The sequence below is a fragment of the Spea bombifrons genome, chromosome 3 (assembly GCF_027358695.1).
Source record: "Spea bombifrons isolate aSpeBom1 chromosome 3, aSpeBom1.2.pri, whole genome shotgun sequence".
In the NCBI taxonomy this organism is placed as follows: Eukaryota; Metazoa; Chordata; class Amphibia; order Anura; family Pelobatidae; genus Spea; species Spea bombifrons.
The window spans coordinates 18,343,984-18,363,967 of NC_071089.1; the positions used below are offsets into that span (position 1 = coordinate 18,343,984).

The 19,984-nt window shown below is 38.3% G+C and overlaps 1 protein-coding gene across 1 annotated transcript in view; it reads left to right on the top strand.

The window, feature by feature from the left end:
• Positions 1 to 19,984, top strand: part of MACROD2 (mono-ADP ribosylhydrolase 2) — a 773,797-nt gene that overhangs the window by 288,739 nt on the left and 465,074 nt on the right. Inside the window, exon 5 of the mRNA XM_053461358.1 lies at positions 16,762 to 16,878. Within this exon, the coding sequence (XP_053317333.1) occupies positions 16,762 to 16,878 (117 nt within the window). The remainder of the gene's footprint in view (positions 1 to 16,761; positions 16,879 to 19,984) is intronic.

Genomic DNA, 19,984 nt, shown 5'->3' on the forward strand with positions numbered 1-19,984 from the left:
TACCCCTGTCACCTAAGATAGCACTGCGTGACCCCACTGCTGTCCCATCTCTCCAGGCCAGTTCAAAATTCTTCCCAAAGTGGAGGTCCAGTCTAGCCTGGCCAAATGGCTCCCTCTACTTCTCTCTTGTGAAGGCAAACTTGCCCTACTATAAATGTCATAAATCTGTAACAATGGTCATTTTTCTTGATAAAAAGGTAAACAATCATGAGTGATAGAGATAAATCACCAGGGTTACCCTCTGTTGACTTTTGTGTGGCTATATCTATAGGGCATTCAGTATCAGTACACTAACTATTCACATTTGCTTTATTTAACAACTGTGAATCTAAAAGCCTTATAGGCACACAGGATCCCTTGCGACCTTAATGTCAAATAAGTCCCCATGTCACTTATCACCGCTAACTCCCTAAATATTCTGTTGCCCTTAAGCCTACTTTGTATTTTCTACTCCCCTTCACTGTAATGAAAAGTCACAATATTCTTGTAGCAGAATAATGCTTTGAGACTAATGGGGGGGACTAAGCCATCTACGGCTTCCAGGCTATGCTCACCCGATGAAAGGACCAATTATTGTCTGTCTGCACCTTATAACATAGCAAGACATCTCAGAGTTAACAAAATAAGGTAATGTATTAAGATCTCAAAGTAAGCAATATTTTGTTTCAATGTCCTATACAACAATTTTAATAATCTATAATAATACAATAATAATGATCAATGACTAGATTTACTTAATATTAATTTTGTAATGATTCGCATAATTGTGAGAGTTGTGGATGGACCCAAATTTCTTTTTATTTTTAGGTAATAAATGAAACATTTTAAAATTGCGTACGGAAAAAAGGGACTCTACATGAGCAATGTCTATATTCTAAATAACTATATAAGGATTAATCATCTGAATTCTAAACATATTTTCATACTTGGAATGGAAAATAAGTTCATTCGGTGGTTTTTGATGACACAGCTGGGTCACCGGTACCCAATTTTATTATTTACATCTTGATATTGTTCCCTCTATCTCCAGTTTTAATGGACACATATCTTCCTGTCAGTGTTGCGCCCTCGGGTAATTGACAGAAAGTGTAAGTCTAGCTGAAGCCCTTGTCGGACCAAGCTATTTCCAGCCTGCTCTTTCCAAGCAGAGATGAAGAAAGAGATAGGAAAAAGCAAATTGTCTGGTTGATTGCAATGCAAAGTATCATCACTCTCCAGCTCTCCAGGCTACTTCTCCCCCATCCCTGCTGCCGAGATCACACAAGCACATGAAATATTGATAGTTGTTATGGTAAATTAACCGTGGCGCTCTTGGAGGCCAAGTGTCTGAGAAAGTGTTACATGCCCGCAAGGCAGATAAGATGACATAGGATTCACACCTGTAGTTCATTAACTTTGGCCGAGGTTGGATTTCACCAGAGACAATTACTGGAATGTATTGAGTTCCCAAACTGTGTTTCATTGAGTTGTAAGGAGTGTGTTCCCTGATCAGGCTTGCCCTAAGGAGAGACCAGAATCGCTGCATTAGATTACTTGCTGCAGTCCTGAGATTGTGAGCATTTAAGTGTCTGGTTCCTCCAAGACAAGAGAAAAGATATCACTGGGGTCATCAGTTTGATGGCTTCAAATGACACTTAAGGTAGACATGCTCAGGTAGCACATCTTTGTAACGCTACAAAGTGTTTGCTTACCTAGAACACATAGGGGAGGGATAAAAAGAAGTTACATTTTTAAATTACCGTATTTGCTCGATTATAAGACGACCCTGATTATAAGACGACCCCCCAAAATCTGAATATTAACTTAGGAAAAAAAGAAAAAGCCTGAATATAAGACGACCCCAAAGGAAAAAAGTTTTACCAGTAAATGTTAATTCATGTAAACTCTTTTTTTTAATAAAAGCTATGATTGAGAAAAAGATTTCTTTTGTTTTTATTTCTTGTATTTTCCAAACTGTCCCCCAGTTACGCACATCTGCCCCCAGGCTTGCCACTCCAATATGGCACTGTGGCCCATGATATGCCTCTTAACCCTCTATATGCCACTGTGCCCCATGGTATGCCTTTTGACCCCCTATGTGCCACTCTGCCTCCAGAAATGCCTTATACCCCTATATCCCATTCTGGCATTTAGGGGGTTAAAATGCATATTATGGGGCAGAGTGGCACATAGGGAGGTATAAGGCATTTCAGGAGGCAGAGTGGCATTAAGGGAGTTAAAAGGCATTGTATAGAGCACTCTGCCTCCAGAAATGCCTTATACCCCTATATGCCACTCTGCCATTTAGGGGGTTAAAAGGCATATTATGGGGCAGAGTGGCATATAGGGAGGTATAAGGCATTTCAGGAGGCAGAGTGCTCTATTAAATGCCCCCTTAACGCCACTCCAGAAATGCCCTATGCCCCCATTTAACACACACACACCCTATAACCCCATTTAACTAACACTCTCTCTCTCTCTCTCTCTCTCTCTCTCTCTCTCTCCTCTCTCTCTCTCTCTCTCTCTCTCACACCCCCTCTCTCTCTCCCCCCCTCTCTCTCTCACCCCCCTTCCCCCGCTCTCCCCCCTCTCTTACCGGTGCTTCCAGCCGGGGCAGCGGGTTGACGTCGCCTTCTGCTGCAGCCGGAAGGAGGTGTGGCTAGCAGCGGGGGTTTGTATGCGTCCGTCGCGTATACTTTCCCCGACTCTGACAGTCGGGGAAGGTCTATGCGACGGACGCAGACAACCCCCGCTGCTAGCCACACCTCCTTCCGGCTGCAGCGGACGTTGTCTACGCGCATCGCGTAGACGTCAACCCGCTGCCCCGGCAACAAAGCAGGAAGCACCGGTAAGTGTGTGTATGGGGGGGGGGGTCGGGTGAGACAGGAGGATCCAGGTCCCCTGCAGCGGTGCGGGGGATCTGGATCTTAGTCTCCTAATCAGACCTCTATTTGAGGTCTGATTAGAATACGACCCCGATTAGAAGACGAGGGGTATTTTTCAGAGCATTTGCTCTGAAAAAAACCTCGTCTTATAATCGAGTTATAGTTCACAATACTGAGAAATTTTGTTTTTTTATTCTCATGTTTTTATAGAAATTGTTTTATTTATCATATGAATTTATCACAGTTAGACTTGTTGCTGTTTTTGCCATAGGAATCCAAATCAGTCATAGTCAACACATTTCTTTGGTGTGTAGATGCACTACACAACTTGATGATACTATTTTAATTAATACATTCTAACCATAATAGATATCAAGTCTCTTTATAGTCCACCAATGGATGATCGGCATCGTGTTTCAACATTTGCTAAAATGTAAGTGATCATCATCTCATTGGTTCAGTAAACTTACCATGAGCTCTCGCATACCTGGAACACCGAGTATCGTAACGCAAGGTTTAAGAGTTTTTCTCCAATCCTATGGTCTCCGTGTAAATTGCTGGATCCTTAGGATCAGATTCTGGAGCGGAGCACTTATTCTACAACGAATTTAGAATTGTAGTTGGTGCTACCATTATTAGTATAGAAATCATTCTTAAACACAGGTAACTTTAACGTACTTACGTTAACATATGCATAATAATTATGACTTTATAGAGAGTGAATTGTCACCTATATATTGTACTTGCCATTTTGCCAGAAAATGCATAGGCAAAATTGTTATTTTTTTCATACACAGGTAGACACCATAGAGAGAAGGAGATAAAACCCACAACTATCATTGCTAAACCATAGCCATGTTGTGATTGTTGTTTACCGCTTTTCTGTTTTTTTAAGAGTTTCCAGCAGGCCTATTGAGAAAGCACCCATGCGTGTTAACCAAGTGGCTTTAATCTAAAAGCAACCAGATGCCTTTTGACAAGATGCTGTTTTAGATACTTGCTTGGGAGCTAAAACTCTACCCTTTGTTACCTGAACCCTATAGTTAATTCAACGCACTTAGCAAATGTGTCAGAATAACCTTTTCTTTGCTTTTTATTGGCCCGCAAACACCTGGTCTTTGTGAGAGAGCAGGAAATGAGTATCTCTTTCATATTAGGGCTTTAGACAATTGTCAGGGGGCTGATGATTGTTGTTTTAGAGTTTCTTTTTCAAAATGACGCTTTGTTTTTTTGTTTTTTTGCCGGGTAAAAATGTTGAGCGGTAATTTGCCAAGAATAAAATATCAGTGTGTCATGGTGAAACGTAAAATAGCCAACTATGAATTCCTAGAAGGACATTAATACAAGTGGATACAGATTGACAAAGGCAACTCGAGGCAGTAAGCCTTTACTATGGATAGATATTTATTTTTAAGTTTAAGTTTTTAGTTTTGAAACCATCTACCTCGATGAATTTTGTGCAGGTACTAAGGGACATCACCACATGCTTCATTTAACCCTGTTTCTTCTAAATACTGCATTATTAATATTAATAGCTGTAGTAATGATTTGCAGGCAGATTTTGCTAATGCAGCTTGCCTTGGATTTTGTGTCCTGCAGCGAGGTTTCAGCACAGTTTGCATTTCTGTTCCCTCATTGCTGACATGTCGGTTTAAGCAGCTGTCCATCGCAGGCTACAACATTTATTTTCAGCTATAAATTGCAATTTTTTGAGTAGTGGAAATATAGATTGTGTTTTTTTTTTGCCCGTGTTCTACATTATTACATTGATTGAAGGACTGCGTTCCCTGAACCCCTCCTTTATGTGCTAGATATTGCCATTTGTGATGGTCGTGTCTTTAAGAGTCAATCATTGTGCAATAAATAATTTTGATCTGCTCGTAGGCAAATTGTGTGCGTGCTGCTCTGGTTAACAATAATCTACAATGAAGTACAATGCTTTGTAATCTTTTGAGTGACAAAAAAAACAGGAATTATAGGTGATGTTGGATTACCTTTTTCTCATTTATTTATCTTTAGACATTTCACATTATGAATAATTAGCTGATCCGGTTTATTTCTGAAACTCTGCATTTTTATGACTTTTGTCACTTGTGCTTATGGTGAGAGCGAAGGAAAAAAGATACATTTCAATCAGCCATTCCCTTATGATAGACGTCACTGATACCTTGTTGAGATCTCAGATTCCTTCCCCTGCTGGCTGATCGCTCACATTGCGACCAGCAATGCAAGTCTAGGTAGCCTTGCTTGCTGATCACAATGTGCTCAGTGGAGGGGAAATAAGAGGGAAGAGAGCGAGAAGCAACATTTCTCCCATAACCTACAAATGAAATATAAACAATTATGAAAAATAAAATAAAAAATAAACAATACAATGAGCTCAGTGTAACCTCACCCCTTAAGTAATCTCTATCCATATTGTGCTACCAACCGTGTAAATAAATAAATAAAACATAAATAAAAAGCCTTTTCATCCCATTGCCTTACATGTCAAAATTATAACCCATTAACCCAGAATAATTAAAAATACTACCCTATATGGTACTATGTAGGGGATGGATGTGGCCCTCTAGAACATTAAAACAAAATATGTATATGGGGTATGTCTGCAATCAGGGGATGTTGTCGAACATAAATTGGATCATTGTTCATCAGTGGAACCTACTGTGAAGAAAGAATTCTAAGAAAAATTCTCTCTCTCTATATATATAAAGCTTGCGCTTTATAAATAAATGTAATGTAAATGTAATGTAATATATATTTTAGTATAGTTTTTCTTTACATACTGTTTTTGCATGCTTTTTCCTATGGTTTCAAATAAAAGCCCTATTCTTTCTTCTTATATTTTCTACTACATAACTATAAAATACAACTCTTTCTTTTTTGGATGTTTTTTTTTGGTGCTTCCATCGTGGCTAGGCACAAGAAAGGTTTTGAAATCTGTTTGTTTAAAAAAAAAAAAAATAGTCGTTTTATTTAATGCAAAATGATTCTGTTTCTTTTTACATACTCATAATGTAAATAGAAGGAGACAAATAATCCTTTGAGTTACGTTATCAGGGCTGCAGATCTTTTCAAGAACATTGTTCAAGGGCTTTTTTTAATGGATTGAAGTTTTTGTCCAGGAATTTCATGAAATCGAGCGGATGCCGTATTAGTTTTTGGAACAATTTTATTTTTTTCTTAAAGAATAGAGCTCAGCAATTTTTCCTTGAATACTAGTAAATGTCTTTAAAGGGTTTGGGAATTTCAGGAATCTTTAATATAATTCTATATTATTAAATATAGTATTAAAATTAATCCACTGAAGACCTTGCCACTGTGTGAAAACATTCTTTAGACTAAACAATAAAAGACACAAGGTTTACTTATATTATACTTAAAGTCTCTTACTTATATATAGCAAAAGTGGTGGTATTCTTCAGCAAAACGTTTTCATATGGTTTGGTAGTTAAATAACATATACGCCCTTGGAATCCAGTCACAGCCAATGGGCTAAAGGAAACATTTAATAATATTATGTGTTTTTTTTTCTAAGTAAATTTATAATGGCACATATGAGCCTTGTGGAAAAGCCATTACTTGATGTTAGAAAAGGAGGCTCTTGAGGCTCTTTATGTTACCATTTAGATGTAATATAAGAAAGATTTACTTTACAGAGAGGGTGGTAGGTAAGTGACAGCAGCCTCCCAGCAGACGTGGTAGAGGGCTAATACAGTTAGGGAATTTAAACATGCATGGGAAAGGCATAAAGCTATCAAGAATCTAAGACAAGACCAAGGAGTGATTAAGGTCTAAGTCTTACAACGGGAGCTATAAAGAAAAAGAATGCAGAGTTTGACATCTACAAGTTCAGACAATGCCAGCAGTTGAACAAGATGTGCAGATGAGGACCATGTCTGCTTACAGCAGCATATTGCATCATGAGAATTTTGTAGACAAAGGAACATTTGTAATAATGTTCATTTGCAGTATTCTAATGAAATTGTCTATTTCTGCAAGATGAACGAAAGTCAGGGACTGATAGTAAGCAGCTTATGGGGGTAAAATGTGATATAAAAAAACATATTTTTATTAACATGAAATGTGTTGTACTTTGCATTGTTGTTTGAAGTTATCCTACGTCAATGTGTGATATAGCTAACTTTGTAAACATGAAGGATACCACCAGTTAAATCTTTAGCTAAGAGACAAATCCCTGCTTTCATATTGAAAGTCTTTGCGTACCAACATGGCGCGCCTTGCACAATATAATTATCCTTTTTTGAGAGAGAAGATTACTGCGTGATCCACAACAAAGTAGCCAAACCATATAGTTACATAGTTCATAAGGTCGCAAAAAAGACCTAAGTCTATCAAGTTCAACCCTTCTACCTAACCTTCCTATTCTTGATCCAAAAGAAGTAAGAAAAAAAACCCTAATTAATGGATCCTTGACAGAAATATAAGCATCCACAACTAGCAGTGACCTATTAAAAAACCCAAAAACGAATTGTTAGCCTTCTCTATGAGCTGAATTAATTGGATTGAATAAAGCGTCTGGTTAGGGGGGCAATACTCATGACTAGAGCCTTGTCGATAATTAACCCTTTATACACTACAAGCATGTGTCACATAGCACTGTTGAGAACGCAAATTGAGAGGCAATTAAGAGTTGTAGGTTTATTTTAATTATTTGTATTTAATTTATTTTAATGGCATAAGATTCTTTCACCGTGGTCATCTAAGAAGTGCTGCGCAGCCCTCTGTCTTTGGACAGACTGCTTCTGACGCATTCATGACAATGGGCTAGTTAGACTATAAACACCTAGAAGGCTTCGGGCTATTTTAAGTGTAACTATCCCATTGTCACGAAGCGCCTTAACCCTCTGCCCCTTTTTAGAGATTTAAGACCTTTTTTCTGGAACTACTACAATCGTCTTGTTTACCAAGAGGCTAAAAAGCTGACACTGCAGCTTTAAGGTGAAATAGAGATTAAATGCTTTCAAGAGGGTATAAGAGGAATGAAATTCTATCATCGAGTTGTTAACCTTTTGAGCTGTATATATGCTCGAGCACAGATTGATAAGAGCGTATTATTTTATTAATTTCCTCTGCTTCTCCACCATGGATATCAATTATCTGTATTATGAATAATGCAATAACCATATTTCCAGGCACAGCTGTATAACATTAGCAAGCGATCCGCAAACTAACAACTTGACATATTTGTTTAGGTATCACAGGGCTGTGCGAGATTGCGTCACACTTTACCAGTCTTATAATTGTTCCCATTTAATGAGGTGTGTATCAGCAGGGCAAGGTAAACTAGCATGTCAGCTGCTATAGGCACTACTGCCAATAACATGAATTGAAGTCCTTTATTTCTGGTGTGACCCCCAGACTAGTCTCAGTCCATTTATATCCCAACGCTGTGCTCAGAAAGATGTGTGAAAGATATGGCATGCTATGGAGGTTGTGATATATAGACAGAGACCACCACAGTGTAAAAGGACTAGATGGGGAGATGCAAACTCTTTCTTGCAACTGGCCTATAGAGCAGACTAGGGAGCCAGATTGCCCACTGGACCTAATGCAGTAGGTCAGAATACACCATTGCTTATAACTCAGTTTGGTGGAACATGAAGTAGGAATCTTTATCTGATTAAATATAGTTTTTATTAACTATACCCTTTTCTACCTTTAAGTGATTTATATTCCTGTAATACTGAGGGAAAATCCTTGGAATATATAAGCATTGTGGATTTGTTTATCAGATTGAAGGAAGCCCCGGAATGGCTTTTGGTGCCATTGCAGACCACTGGGTTGGTAAAGGCTAGAGCCATGCCCCACATTATCTCTCCCCTTTCTCCATAATTTATGCTTTTCTTTAGATTGTAAGCTTACGAGCCGGACCCTATCTCAAATGTATCTGTTTGTCTTAGCCTGTCAATTCTAGTCTTGTCATACCCATTGAACATACGTTCTGTAAGAAGCGCTACGTAAATTGTTGGTGCTATATAAGTAAAAGATAATGCAAGACTAAGGAGAATAGGCTCCCCCCTGCCTTAAATGGTCTGTTCCATAATATTGAACAATGCACTTCCTCTTTAGAATCTGAGCAGGGACTGCTTCCTGTTAATCGGGTGTGTCTGTAGACATCCTTTTGGAAGTTCACACACAATGATTTCCGGTCACTCTCAAAGTAATGGCGTAAGCATTGGAGTTTAAAGTAATACAAAGAGCACTTTACTCTTTAATGAATGGATCCTTTAGTGTATTTACTGGCAGAAACGGAAGAGCATCAGGTTTATATGTGTCTTATGTTTTTATTTTGGTCCAATAGAAACATTGGACTTAAAAAACGGAGAGCTTTTAATATTACAGAAGGAAACCATTCATTCACTTATGCCTTTTTTTTTTTTTTTTTTTTTTTAGCAAGAACTTCATATTTCAGGTTGGTTTCCCCAGTCGTTTTTGTGATAGAATTTCATGTTTTGCAGATCCATTTGGTTATATATGTAGACGTGGTTTTAAAGGCTAGTGGTGCATTTTCTTCCCGAAACTGTGTTTCACTTGTTTTTATATTGGTAAGCTGATCTATAAACACAGTTGAAAAGTACACGGGTTCTGTGGTCTGAACCTGTCATTCTTTCAATCAGGCTTTTGCGATTTAACGTCTTGGCGGTCCGAGTGCTGAAGTCTTGTTAACATATTTAGCAGAGGAGCTAATCTGCTGCTTTAAACCACATTCTAACACAAGCCTGGCAGTTGACATCTGCTGATATAATTTTGGCTTGAGGGCTTTCTGAAGTCTAAAGCACTTTTTATCTGCATTCTCCATTGTGACACGAGTACTCCGGAAAAAACACGAGAAAAAACAAACAGCTGCAGACTATTTCTTTATAGCATTAAAAAAATCTAAATGTCTATTGACATCAGCTTTAATGTGAAATTAAGGTATAATCATCTGAACAATGCTACTGAGGCTCTGCGTATCTACTTAGTCTAGATCCTCTTGTATATACGGCATCAAGTGATCTTATTTGCCTTTAAAATAATTTTGTCTTTCCGCTGTATTGTATTTGTGTAAACAAGTATTATATTGAATAAACATTGTATGAGGAAAGCAACAAAGCTGTAGAAAATGGTATGGATTGTCAGGCCTGAACTTGTAAAACATATTTTATCTTATATGCTACCCGTTTTATGTCCCTATATAATATTCAAAAATATTGTAACCATTCTCTGCTTTTGATTCAATTTTATCTATGGCTAGGAAGGCTTTCCTCTTTAATAGAGGCCTTACGGATACACTTAAACCAGGCCAGACTGCACAACTGGAATGGTTTTATGGCGATTGTGTGTAGCGATTGCTATATAGAACTAATGGAACGCCACCACATATGGAGTCGGTTTCTGGCATTCCCTGAGCCTAGGCATTCAAAGCTGGCATTCTAAAATGTATGTTATTTGCAATAACTTCCTTTGGTGATCTATCGTATCCTAGTATGTCTTAACAACGTTTTATACATGTCTTATACCCATACCTGGATGACTCAGGTGTATCTTGAATTAATGACAAGTCAAGGTTTCCATGAGGACTGATATTAGAGCCATTTGGTTACTACATAGAATCTTCATCATGTTCTGTTAAAAGGTTAACATTTCTAGAGTGTCAGAGTCAGGTCATTTAGAAGGTTTCCAGACATGCTTAGAACTGATGCAGGAAACATGTTATTTGAGTGCCTGCTAATAATAATAAAATAATAATAACAACAACAATAATAATAATGCAGTTAACATGAATGATACCATATCGAATATTAGGATTATAATATGATGATGTGCATGTAGGTAGATTTTTAATGTTGTCTCAAGTAATGTCAAGTTTATTTGTGCTGGGAGAACTAATTTAGTGCAAAATATTATTTACCATGTGCCCAACACCTTAGCTCCCTAGCTTTCTTAACCCTGTGGGTTAATATCTTCTATTTCAACCCACATAACCCATAAAACATGTACCCACTTGACCCCAACGTGTACTTTCCAAGTGGATCACAATAAGTATATATTGACACCTGAGAAGACTGAACAACACATGGCTGACATAAACGAACAGATTTTATTCCTTCTGAAACCTGCTCAGATTTGAAACTCTCCGAGTTTGGCCCAGAGAACTCCAGGAGAAGCACCGCATCCTCCGGGTCGCGGGCGACCACTCCCTGCCCATTTCCCCTTTAAATGGAGGTGTTTCTCGCGACGTCAGGGGGAACACCCATTGACATCAGTCTGGGAAGCCGGAGCCCACAAGTTCCCAGGTATGGTTGTAAAGGGAAAGAAGTCTCCGCAAATGGCACTGGTGGACATTAGCCACCAACAGGCAGTTTGCCCCCGTTTCTCTGCACACTGCCACTGACTTACATATACTGAGAAGTAGGTTAGGATCAGATACATTTTGTTTGTGTGAGTTTGGCTTCCTTGGGATTTTGATACCTTTTTTTTCTGCAGTGTTGGTGCCTTCATTCTTACACCCCATTTTTCATCCTTAGTGGTTCTTTCCTTCGACAAATAGTCCAGCAAACCGACAAAGGGTGCTTCGAAGGTTGTAATATCAGGCATTATTTGGGAAGACATGAATAACAGTGTTATTGTCTGTCTGTTTTCCATAACATGCACTTTAAAAAGATGAACCAAGTCCAATTTCAACCCTCTAACTGGATTACAGTCTTTGAAAATCAAACAATATGAGGTTATAGCGGTATTACTGGCAGAAAAGCTATTAAATTACAACATGGCTGCAGCTCACGCATGTTAAAGCTAAGCTCCTATTTGAAATATAATATATGTTCTGAATGTTGAACATGGAATTTCCTAGTTAGCAATGTAAGTGCTTAAATGGACATTATTATTATTATTATTATTATCATTATTATTATTATCCTCTGTGTTGCCATTCTGTTGCCTTTTGTTCCCTAAGACATGTTTCATCATTCAGATAACCAGTCACTGCTGGGTTTTGTGGTCTCCTGCTTTGCCCCTGGGAAGGGCAGCAGAAACGCTCTGCAGGGTATAGGGAGATTGGGTCTTATAGATCCCATAGAAAGGAACAGTCATGAAAAAAATGCTTCACTGTTCATTTTAAAGAACGTCTCGCTTGTCGCTCACCATGTCTAAACATCGAAACCAACGCACACCTTTCTTAATTTGTATATATTACCAAGTATATACATATGTAAATGGAAAGTACTGTTTAGTATGTGACTGTTCCATTAGAATACCAGAGACAGAATTCATAATGCACAGGGATGTCAGCTTCACTTACCAAACATTTGTTGTATAAGTGAATATGGCCTTTCTTACACATGTCCTTGGTCTGTCTCAAAACTTGTTAAACAGGCATCTGGCCTTCATCAAGATGATCAGACTATGACATATAACCGAGTCACTGCAAATGGGAATTGTCAATTGTCTATACATATGCATAAAGGATGATTACAGGGAAAAATGCTAGTTCTGTATCCATCTTGCATGTTTAGAATGATTGGGTTATGTAATACGTTTATATTCATACAGATAATTATAATGTAGTTATGGCGGCCGCCCCAGTCCAGGAACCGATTGAGATGACAGGTAATCAGCATATTGTTAGCCTTCTGCTGGGGTTAGCAGGTAACATTTTCTACAAGTCACTCGTGTACAACATTTTAACCGCTTCAGATCGCTTTTTTGGCCGAATGTTTTCTAATCTGAGAAGGTTTCTATGCTTAATTAGAACAATGATTTGTGGCTTTCCATATTCTCCATACTTAAAACAGACCCCGAGTGATGTAGTTTTGTTGAAACGCATTTATTTACTAAACCCTGAAAATACGTGAAGCTTCTATTTTTGTTCTTCAATGAATTACGTTGTTTTATGCATAAGATTGCAAAACCAACGTAACATGGCATCCAGAATGTATGTTTCTTCCTCTCTCGTCACCTTTAATGTGATGAAATAATCATGCAGATCCTGAGAACAGGTTTCCCCACGGTATATATAAATGGTGTTTTGTATTTATGTTTTTATGTGATTAAACCTTAAGAGGAAATGCTAAGGTTTTAACAAATTAGAAAGCTCAGTCAATGTTTCCTTGAAGTGGAACAGAACCTTTAATATGTAAAACTTATTCCATAGGTTTATTTAGCACATAGATACAGCCCCTCCTCAAACAAATACTGAAGCTGACCTGTTCTCTGTTAGAACATATAAAATTACAAAAAATACGAGTATTCAGTAATGTCCGTCCTGTGCGCTATGAAGAAGAACATGCTGCCACCCTAACTCTTTCCAATCCTGGCATGTTTGGCATGGCATCAAACATGAATAATTGCAATTGCACATTTATCAGTTAATGACCTAAAACTACACATATTTAACTTAATCTAGTGGGCTTTGTTTTAAACATGCAGTACTTTGCGTCTTCAATATCATGAAGGGGGGGTTTAAATGACTTTGATGTCTATAATTGCTGGGCAGCATCTGATTAGCAATGTCATTTAATTTGTGAGATATTTCTTTGGAACTTTTGAGTCCTCTGTTCTTGTAATTTTGTCCCAGAATAGTTTGTTGGGTTAATATGGTACAAAAACATAGCATTAATGGTGATTTATACCAGGTTATACACCACATAAAAAACATGGAAGTAATATTTAAAACATGCAGTAGATCAGATATATAAATGCGCGGAGAACAATTCTGCCTGGACTGATTTCCTCTAATTTTCTGTCTATATGGGACTGATTATGCTTTAGGCTCTGTACAGTGTAACACAGTTGTATGTATTTACAAGGAGTACCGTTTGTGTTTATTGTGAAGAAGATGGTCTTCTCTAATTCTGAGGTCCATCATAGTCTACCATAGTGTCCTTTACATTGCAAAGTCAGCCAATACTGCCATATTGTACATTTTTTCTTACAAAAATCTTAGACGTTGGCTTGTTTTATGTTTTGATTTGCATTTAGTTGGCTATTACTGTGTCTTTTACGCTACCGTTCTTCTGCTTCTGTACCTCTCCTTAAACACCCTTTCCTGCCTCTCTACGTTTCTGCTGTATCGCAGAACACATCTCTTCTCTAGCTTTTCCCACCTGTTTTCAATTTCGATTTTTCACTTCCAGCTCCAAATTACTTCATCGTTTCTCCTAATGCTATTCCTTTCTCCTCTGTTAGTTGACTGATTTCACAAAAGGCCAAGTTATCGTAGCATAAAGACCTTAAACCACATTTAAACCAAACAGGCGTCCGCATCATTAATATTTATTATCAATAGAATGCTGGGGAAGAATGTGTATATTCTGTTCATTATCTAAACCCACTGAAGGACATCACGACAAAAACCAAAATGGTGGCACTTTTCTTGTTGCGACTCATGTTGCTCCATGTTATTCCATAGACTTTGCTTTTCAACTTTCAGTAATTAAAGGATAATACGTTAGTTGCAACTACTCTTAAAAGTATGCAGCCTTTTATGCCTTGGTTAGTTGTGATGTAACCTACTGATTTTTAGTTCAAATTCTTGGAATTAGTCTCAGGAAGGCAACCATCTGTTCAGATATATGAGTGTTGGGTTACGACGCTTTACTTACTCTATTTACATAAGCTGGGTTGTCATCTTCACTTAAACACAACATTTCAAAGAACAAGCTATCCATAATTTATTTGTAGGAAATTATAGAACAGCAGTTTGATGTATTTTTTTTACCAATTTCCTTAACCCTCTTATATGTAATATTATTGGGGGGATTACCAGCAGTAGATATGCATCCTAGCCTTAATGGAACATACCTGGTCTATCTAGACATTCATAAGAGTTGAGACTGGCAGGGACTGAATGGGGTTGTCTTTACAGGGCAGGAATAGCAGTACTGGTTACCGGTAGCTCCTATGAATAATAATTTACATTGTAATGTACCGTATTTGCTCGATTATAAGACGAGGTTTTTTTCAGAGCAAATGCTCTGAAAAATAACCCTCGTCTTGTAATCGGGGTCGTCTTCTAATCAGACCTCAAATGAGGTCTGACTATTAGACTAAGATCCAGATCCCCCGCATCGCTGCAGGGGACCTGGATCCTCCTGTATGGTAACCTCAGCTGCTGCCGGCGTCTATCACCGAGCGCCGGCGAAAGTGCCGGCAGCAGCCGAGGTTGCATAAGCGCATACCTTCCCGGGATAGCCTGCCCACTGTGGGGAAGCAGAGCCGGTTGGGGAGATTCCTCCAGAAGACCGGAACCCGGCGGTACTGCGCTGTCCCTGCACAGACCTCTTCAATTTTCTGGAGGAGGCGGGGCCTAGCGGGGTCACACAGCGTCATGCTGTAATCCCGCGGGAGCTGCAGCAAGCGCCTGCTGAGGCATCACGGTGAGTGAAGTGCCTGAGTGGGTAGTTAAGTGTCTGGGTGGGTAGGTAAGTGTAAGTGTCTGGGTGGGTAGGTAAGTGTAAGTGTCTGGGTGGGTAGGTAAGTGTCTGGGTGGGTAGGTAAGTGTAAGTGTCTGGGTGGGTAGGGAAGTGTAAGTGTCTCAGTGGGTAGGTAAGTGTCTGGGTGGGTAGGGAAGTGTAAGTGTCTCAGTGGGTAGGTAAGTGTCTGGGTGGGTAGGTAAGTGTCTGGGTGGGTAGTGTCTGAGTATGTAAGTGTCCCCCTATATGCCACTCTGTCCCATGATATGCCTTTTAACCCCCTATATGCCAGAGTGGCATATAGGGGATTAAAAGGCATATCATGGGACAGAGTGGCATATAGGAGGGTATAAGGCATGCCTGGGGGCAGATGTGCATAACTGGAGGGCAGGTTGGTAAATAAAAGGAAATTAAAAACAAACAAATAGTTTACATGAATTATTATTTATTTACTAGTAAAACTTTTTTCCTATAGAGTCGTCTTATAATCAGGCTTTTTCTTTTTTTCCTAAATTAATATTCAGATTTTGGGGGGTCGTCTTATAATCGAGCAAATACGGTATTTCTTTTTCATATTATTGTATAGGGCAAGGCTTCTATCGAGGAAGCCATCATGCCTAATTGCTGAGGGTATTTTTGATGCAGATAGTTTAGGGTCAGTGTATTAAGACACCCGGTCTCTGTATTGTGACTTCAGAGGAGGCATGGGTTGTAAGACTCCTTCCTAGTCTGACCAAGAGGAGGATAAATCATTTCCGTTCAATAACAAATAATGGCTTTGGTATAGAATACGAGGTGTCACACAGTCCTCAAGGGTCATTTTGACATTTCTTTAAGTACAGTCAAGAACATTGCAAATCACTCAGTAATGTTGAAAACGTTGTATTTAAACCCTAATGTGTCTGAGACCATAACCTCACAGCGACAAATTCCTTGGAGATAATTTATAAATTCAAATCGTTAATATTTGTATAATATTTCTCATGTGGAAATAGTCAACAATTTGGGCATTTAGAAATTTAAAAATGTATATAAAAATATAAAAACTAAAATATGATAAGACCCTGACATTTAATAAAACCATATTCATGCAGTTCAAGACTTTTATTTTAATGACCTATGGCCTTTATTCATTTGCAGCCTGATTGTTGCTTCCAGATCATTCTTATTATGTGTTATGTGATTAAATCTTTAAAAGGTTCTCTGTCATGTAATTTGTGTATAAGACTGGAAGCATGCAATTATACAGGCAATTATATCCATGAAATGCAAACTTCATTTTTCTTATTCGACATTGTAATACATGTATGTCTGCCCTAGTTTGGAAGGCTAGCTAAAGATAACAATACTTGGTTATTATGTACACATTATGCTTTTCTATGCTTTTCTATTGTGCCATTAAGTGCACAGTATGGCAATACTTAGTTACTGGATACTATAACCTTGAACTCCCCAAATTAATTTTTTCCCTACCTTTGCAGTGGATGGCTGTATACATCGCGCTTCGGGGCCATGTCTGTTTGCAGAGTGTCGTACTTTACATGGTTGCAGAACTGGTGAAGCGAAAATTACATGCGGTTATGAACTGCCGGCAAAATGTGAGTAAACAGCAATTTTTAACATTAATTTCCTTTTTCTGATATACATATGAACAATATACTGAAATATCCAATGGTCGTTGGTCATGGTGACATTGTAGTAGACTAATGCACACATCGGACAGACTGTACTTATTATGAAAACATCTTTTATTGTAGTTTACTTTCAGGTAAGTGTGTGAAAAGGCCAAAATTTGCAATTAAACATTTTCCTACGGTTCATTTTTTTATATCTAGAGGACTCCATTGCCCTGTATTGCTGACTGCAGTGCCTGTGATCAGCCAGCAAGGGGGAGCTCATCAGTTTGCAGAAAGGGCACCGCCATCTTGGTAAAGGAATGCTGCCTTCCAATATGGCACTTTTAAGAGAGCGATCACACGGTGTCCCTGCAAATTGAATACAAATGGCAATAGGTCAAGTATTACAAAAATAGCTGAATTACTGATTTCACATGTCCTCATGGATGTGTTTCAGCGGTATTTGGTGGAGGTTTCACCCTAAAGGGATCTGTTTAGTAACATGTTGCCTGTAAATAGGATTTCGCAAACACATTTGGTTCAATTCCACATAAAATATAACTGCACAAATTGGAAGAGATGGCTTAGGCAACATTGTTTGCAACTGGATTGAAAAATGACTTAAAGTTCAGAGAGCTGTTAATAGAACAGTCTCTTGCAGTGAGCATTGAAAGCCATGTATCAGTGCTTGAAGGTAATGCAAGATTAGGTAAGGTAATACAATCTGAGCTAGATGTTACTTCCCTGCGAGGGGATTTGGTCAAATTGGAGGACAGGACAGCCATGTGGTGGGTGAGTTTTAATGCAAAGTTATACACTTAGCAACAATGTTCAATGTCAGTCAACTGCTGCAAGGGCCAGTACAATATTGGTGTCTATCTTACTGTTTATGTAACTGCCTTTTAGTTGATAGACATTGAGTTTCTACATAATTTGATATCCTTGATGGTGCCAGCATTTGTCAAGAGAGGAATGATAACTGGAAGATATCACTTCTGGTCACACATTGTATGCAGGCTGTCAGATCCAATGGAGATTCCTGCCATAGCGGCATTGAGAGCAGCATATTTTCCCCTCACTCATCTGCAGTCGGACTCACAGACGAGTTCTAGATCATTGGAACATATTAATTGGGGGAAGGGGCAGCAGTAAATGCCCCCCGGAGAGTTTATGAGCCCCTGCACACTAGTCCTTTTTGCCCTATGGCATCACATCCAGAATTGGATCCTGATCTCCAGACTTCCAGATCAAAGCCAGCTTCTGAAATAGAGGATCATGGGTAGGTATTTGTTTGAAAAACAGGAAAAGTTATCAAGTTTCTATTTATGAGAATGATAATATCTTCCTCACAACCTTTGGATAATAGGGATAAATGTATGGTGGAAGTTCCCCTTTAAACTACATTGTCCATCGGCTATCTGTGTCATTTTTAGAATGTACTATGAGTCGATACCTTATATATAGTTTATAGGACGCTGGCATTGTGGGAATGAATATGAACAGTATTCACTTTATTATATCTGTCTTCTATGGAAGCAGTTGTTAAAAGAAATGCATTTTCCCTTTTTCGTAATGCAGATTTGTGGGTAGTGAATACTTTCATACCCAAGGAGATCAAAGTGATATATTGTGTTTTCAGCTGCTGTGCAAAGGCTGATTGGCAATTACTGTGAAGGCATCTGTCACATTTTAGCTTTCAGTAAGAGCCAGCAGAATGCAATTGTAAGTGCCGGAACGTATTTGCTATTCTTAAGTGGACTGATAAAAATTCCAGTTACATTTGAATACCCATATGCAAAGCGAAGCATTGTCTGATCTCTTCGAAATTAGAAACCAAAAAGAAAAAACAAACGCCTTCTGTTAGGAAAAAGAAAGTGTGTTGGATATGTGATCAATATTTGTTTGTGGGCACGGCTGGATTACTTGACAAATCTGCTATGTCTGTTTCATTACTGGGGTTAAGTCAACAAGATTTGTATCAATAATTGTGCATTGGGTATCAAATAGTTCATGTTGGTATTTTATACTTAAATGGGGTGAAATATATAAATATATGTGTGTTATCTGAGTGTTTTAACGTCGTAAAAAAGGAAACTATACATGATTGTCTTTTTATTCTTACTTCGGTAGGTTTAATCACATAAAAACGACACAAATGTTTTTTCAGTTCCTATGACAACAAAGACTATCGGTACTCTATTGGTTTTGTCACATGACTATAGGCAATTGTTAAGCATTGCCTGAGGAAATACGAAGGGAGCAAAATGTAATATGATTAAAAAATATTTTTAACTTAGGGTTTAGGTGCTCAATAGCTGAAAAATAACATTGTTTTTTTATATATAAAAGGCATGTGTGGGAATGTCAGTGTCTCCGGGCAGGTCTTAATGGTAAGGTCAACTATTGTAAGTGCAAAGTTATTATTACTATTATCTTTTATTTATAAAGCACCAACAACTTACGCAGCACTTAATACAATATATATATTCAAGGGGTGTGACAAGACGAGAATGGACACACTAAGACAAACCGATACATTAAGTAGAAAGGGTCCGGCTCACAAGCTTACAATCTAGAGATATGATTGGACATATGTTTTAAGCCCCACCCAACATAACCAGCAATTCCCATGGCCCAATCGTAGTATTTTCAGCTGTCGGTGCCACAGCTGAACAATGGCCCAATGTATGTTCAGCAACATCTCCTAATTACAGTCATACCCTACCTACATGTTTTTTCTGTTCAAGGGGGCCACCTCCATCCTTTACCTTACATATTACCCTATATTAACAGCATTGTTTGATACTATCGGCTTTGGGGATAGTTTTTATTTATTTATAATATTTCACTTGCAGTGATAAGACTAAGGGACTTTTTAAAAAAATTAGTTATTTATTATTTTTTTGCATTGTTACCAGAACAGTATGGCTTGATTGTTGGCGCTGTATAAATAAAAGATAATACTGATTGTAAGCAGGGCCCTACTCACATGTTTCTGTAAGTCTAATTGTTATGTTATGTGCTACTTGTCATGTCTTGTTTACTCATTGTACAGCGCTACAGAATATGATTTTGCTATGTAAATAAA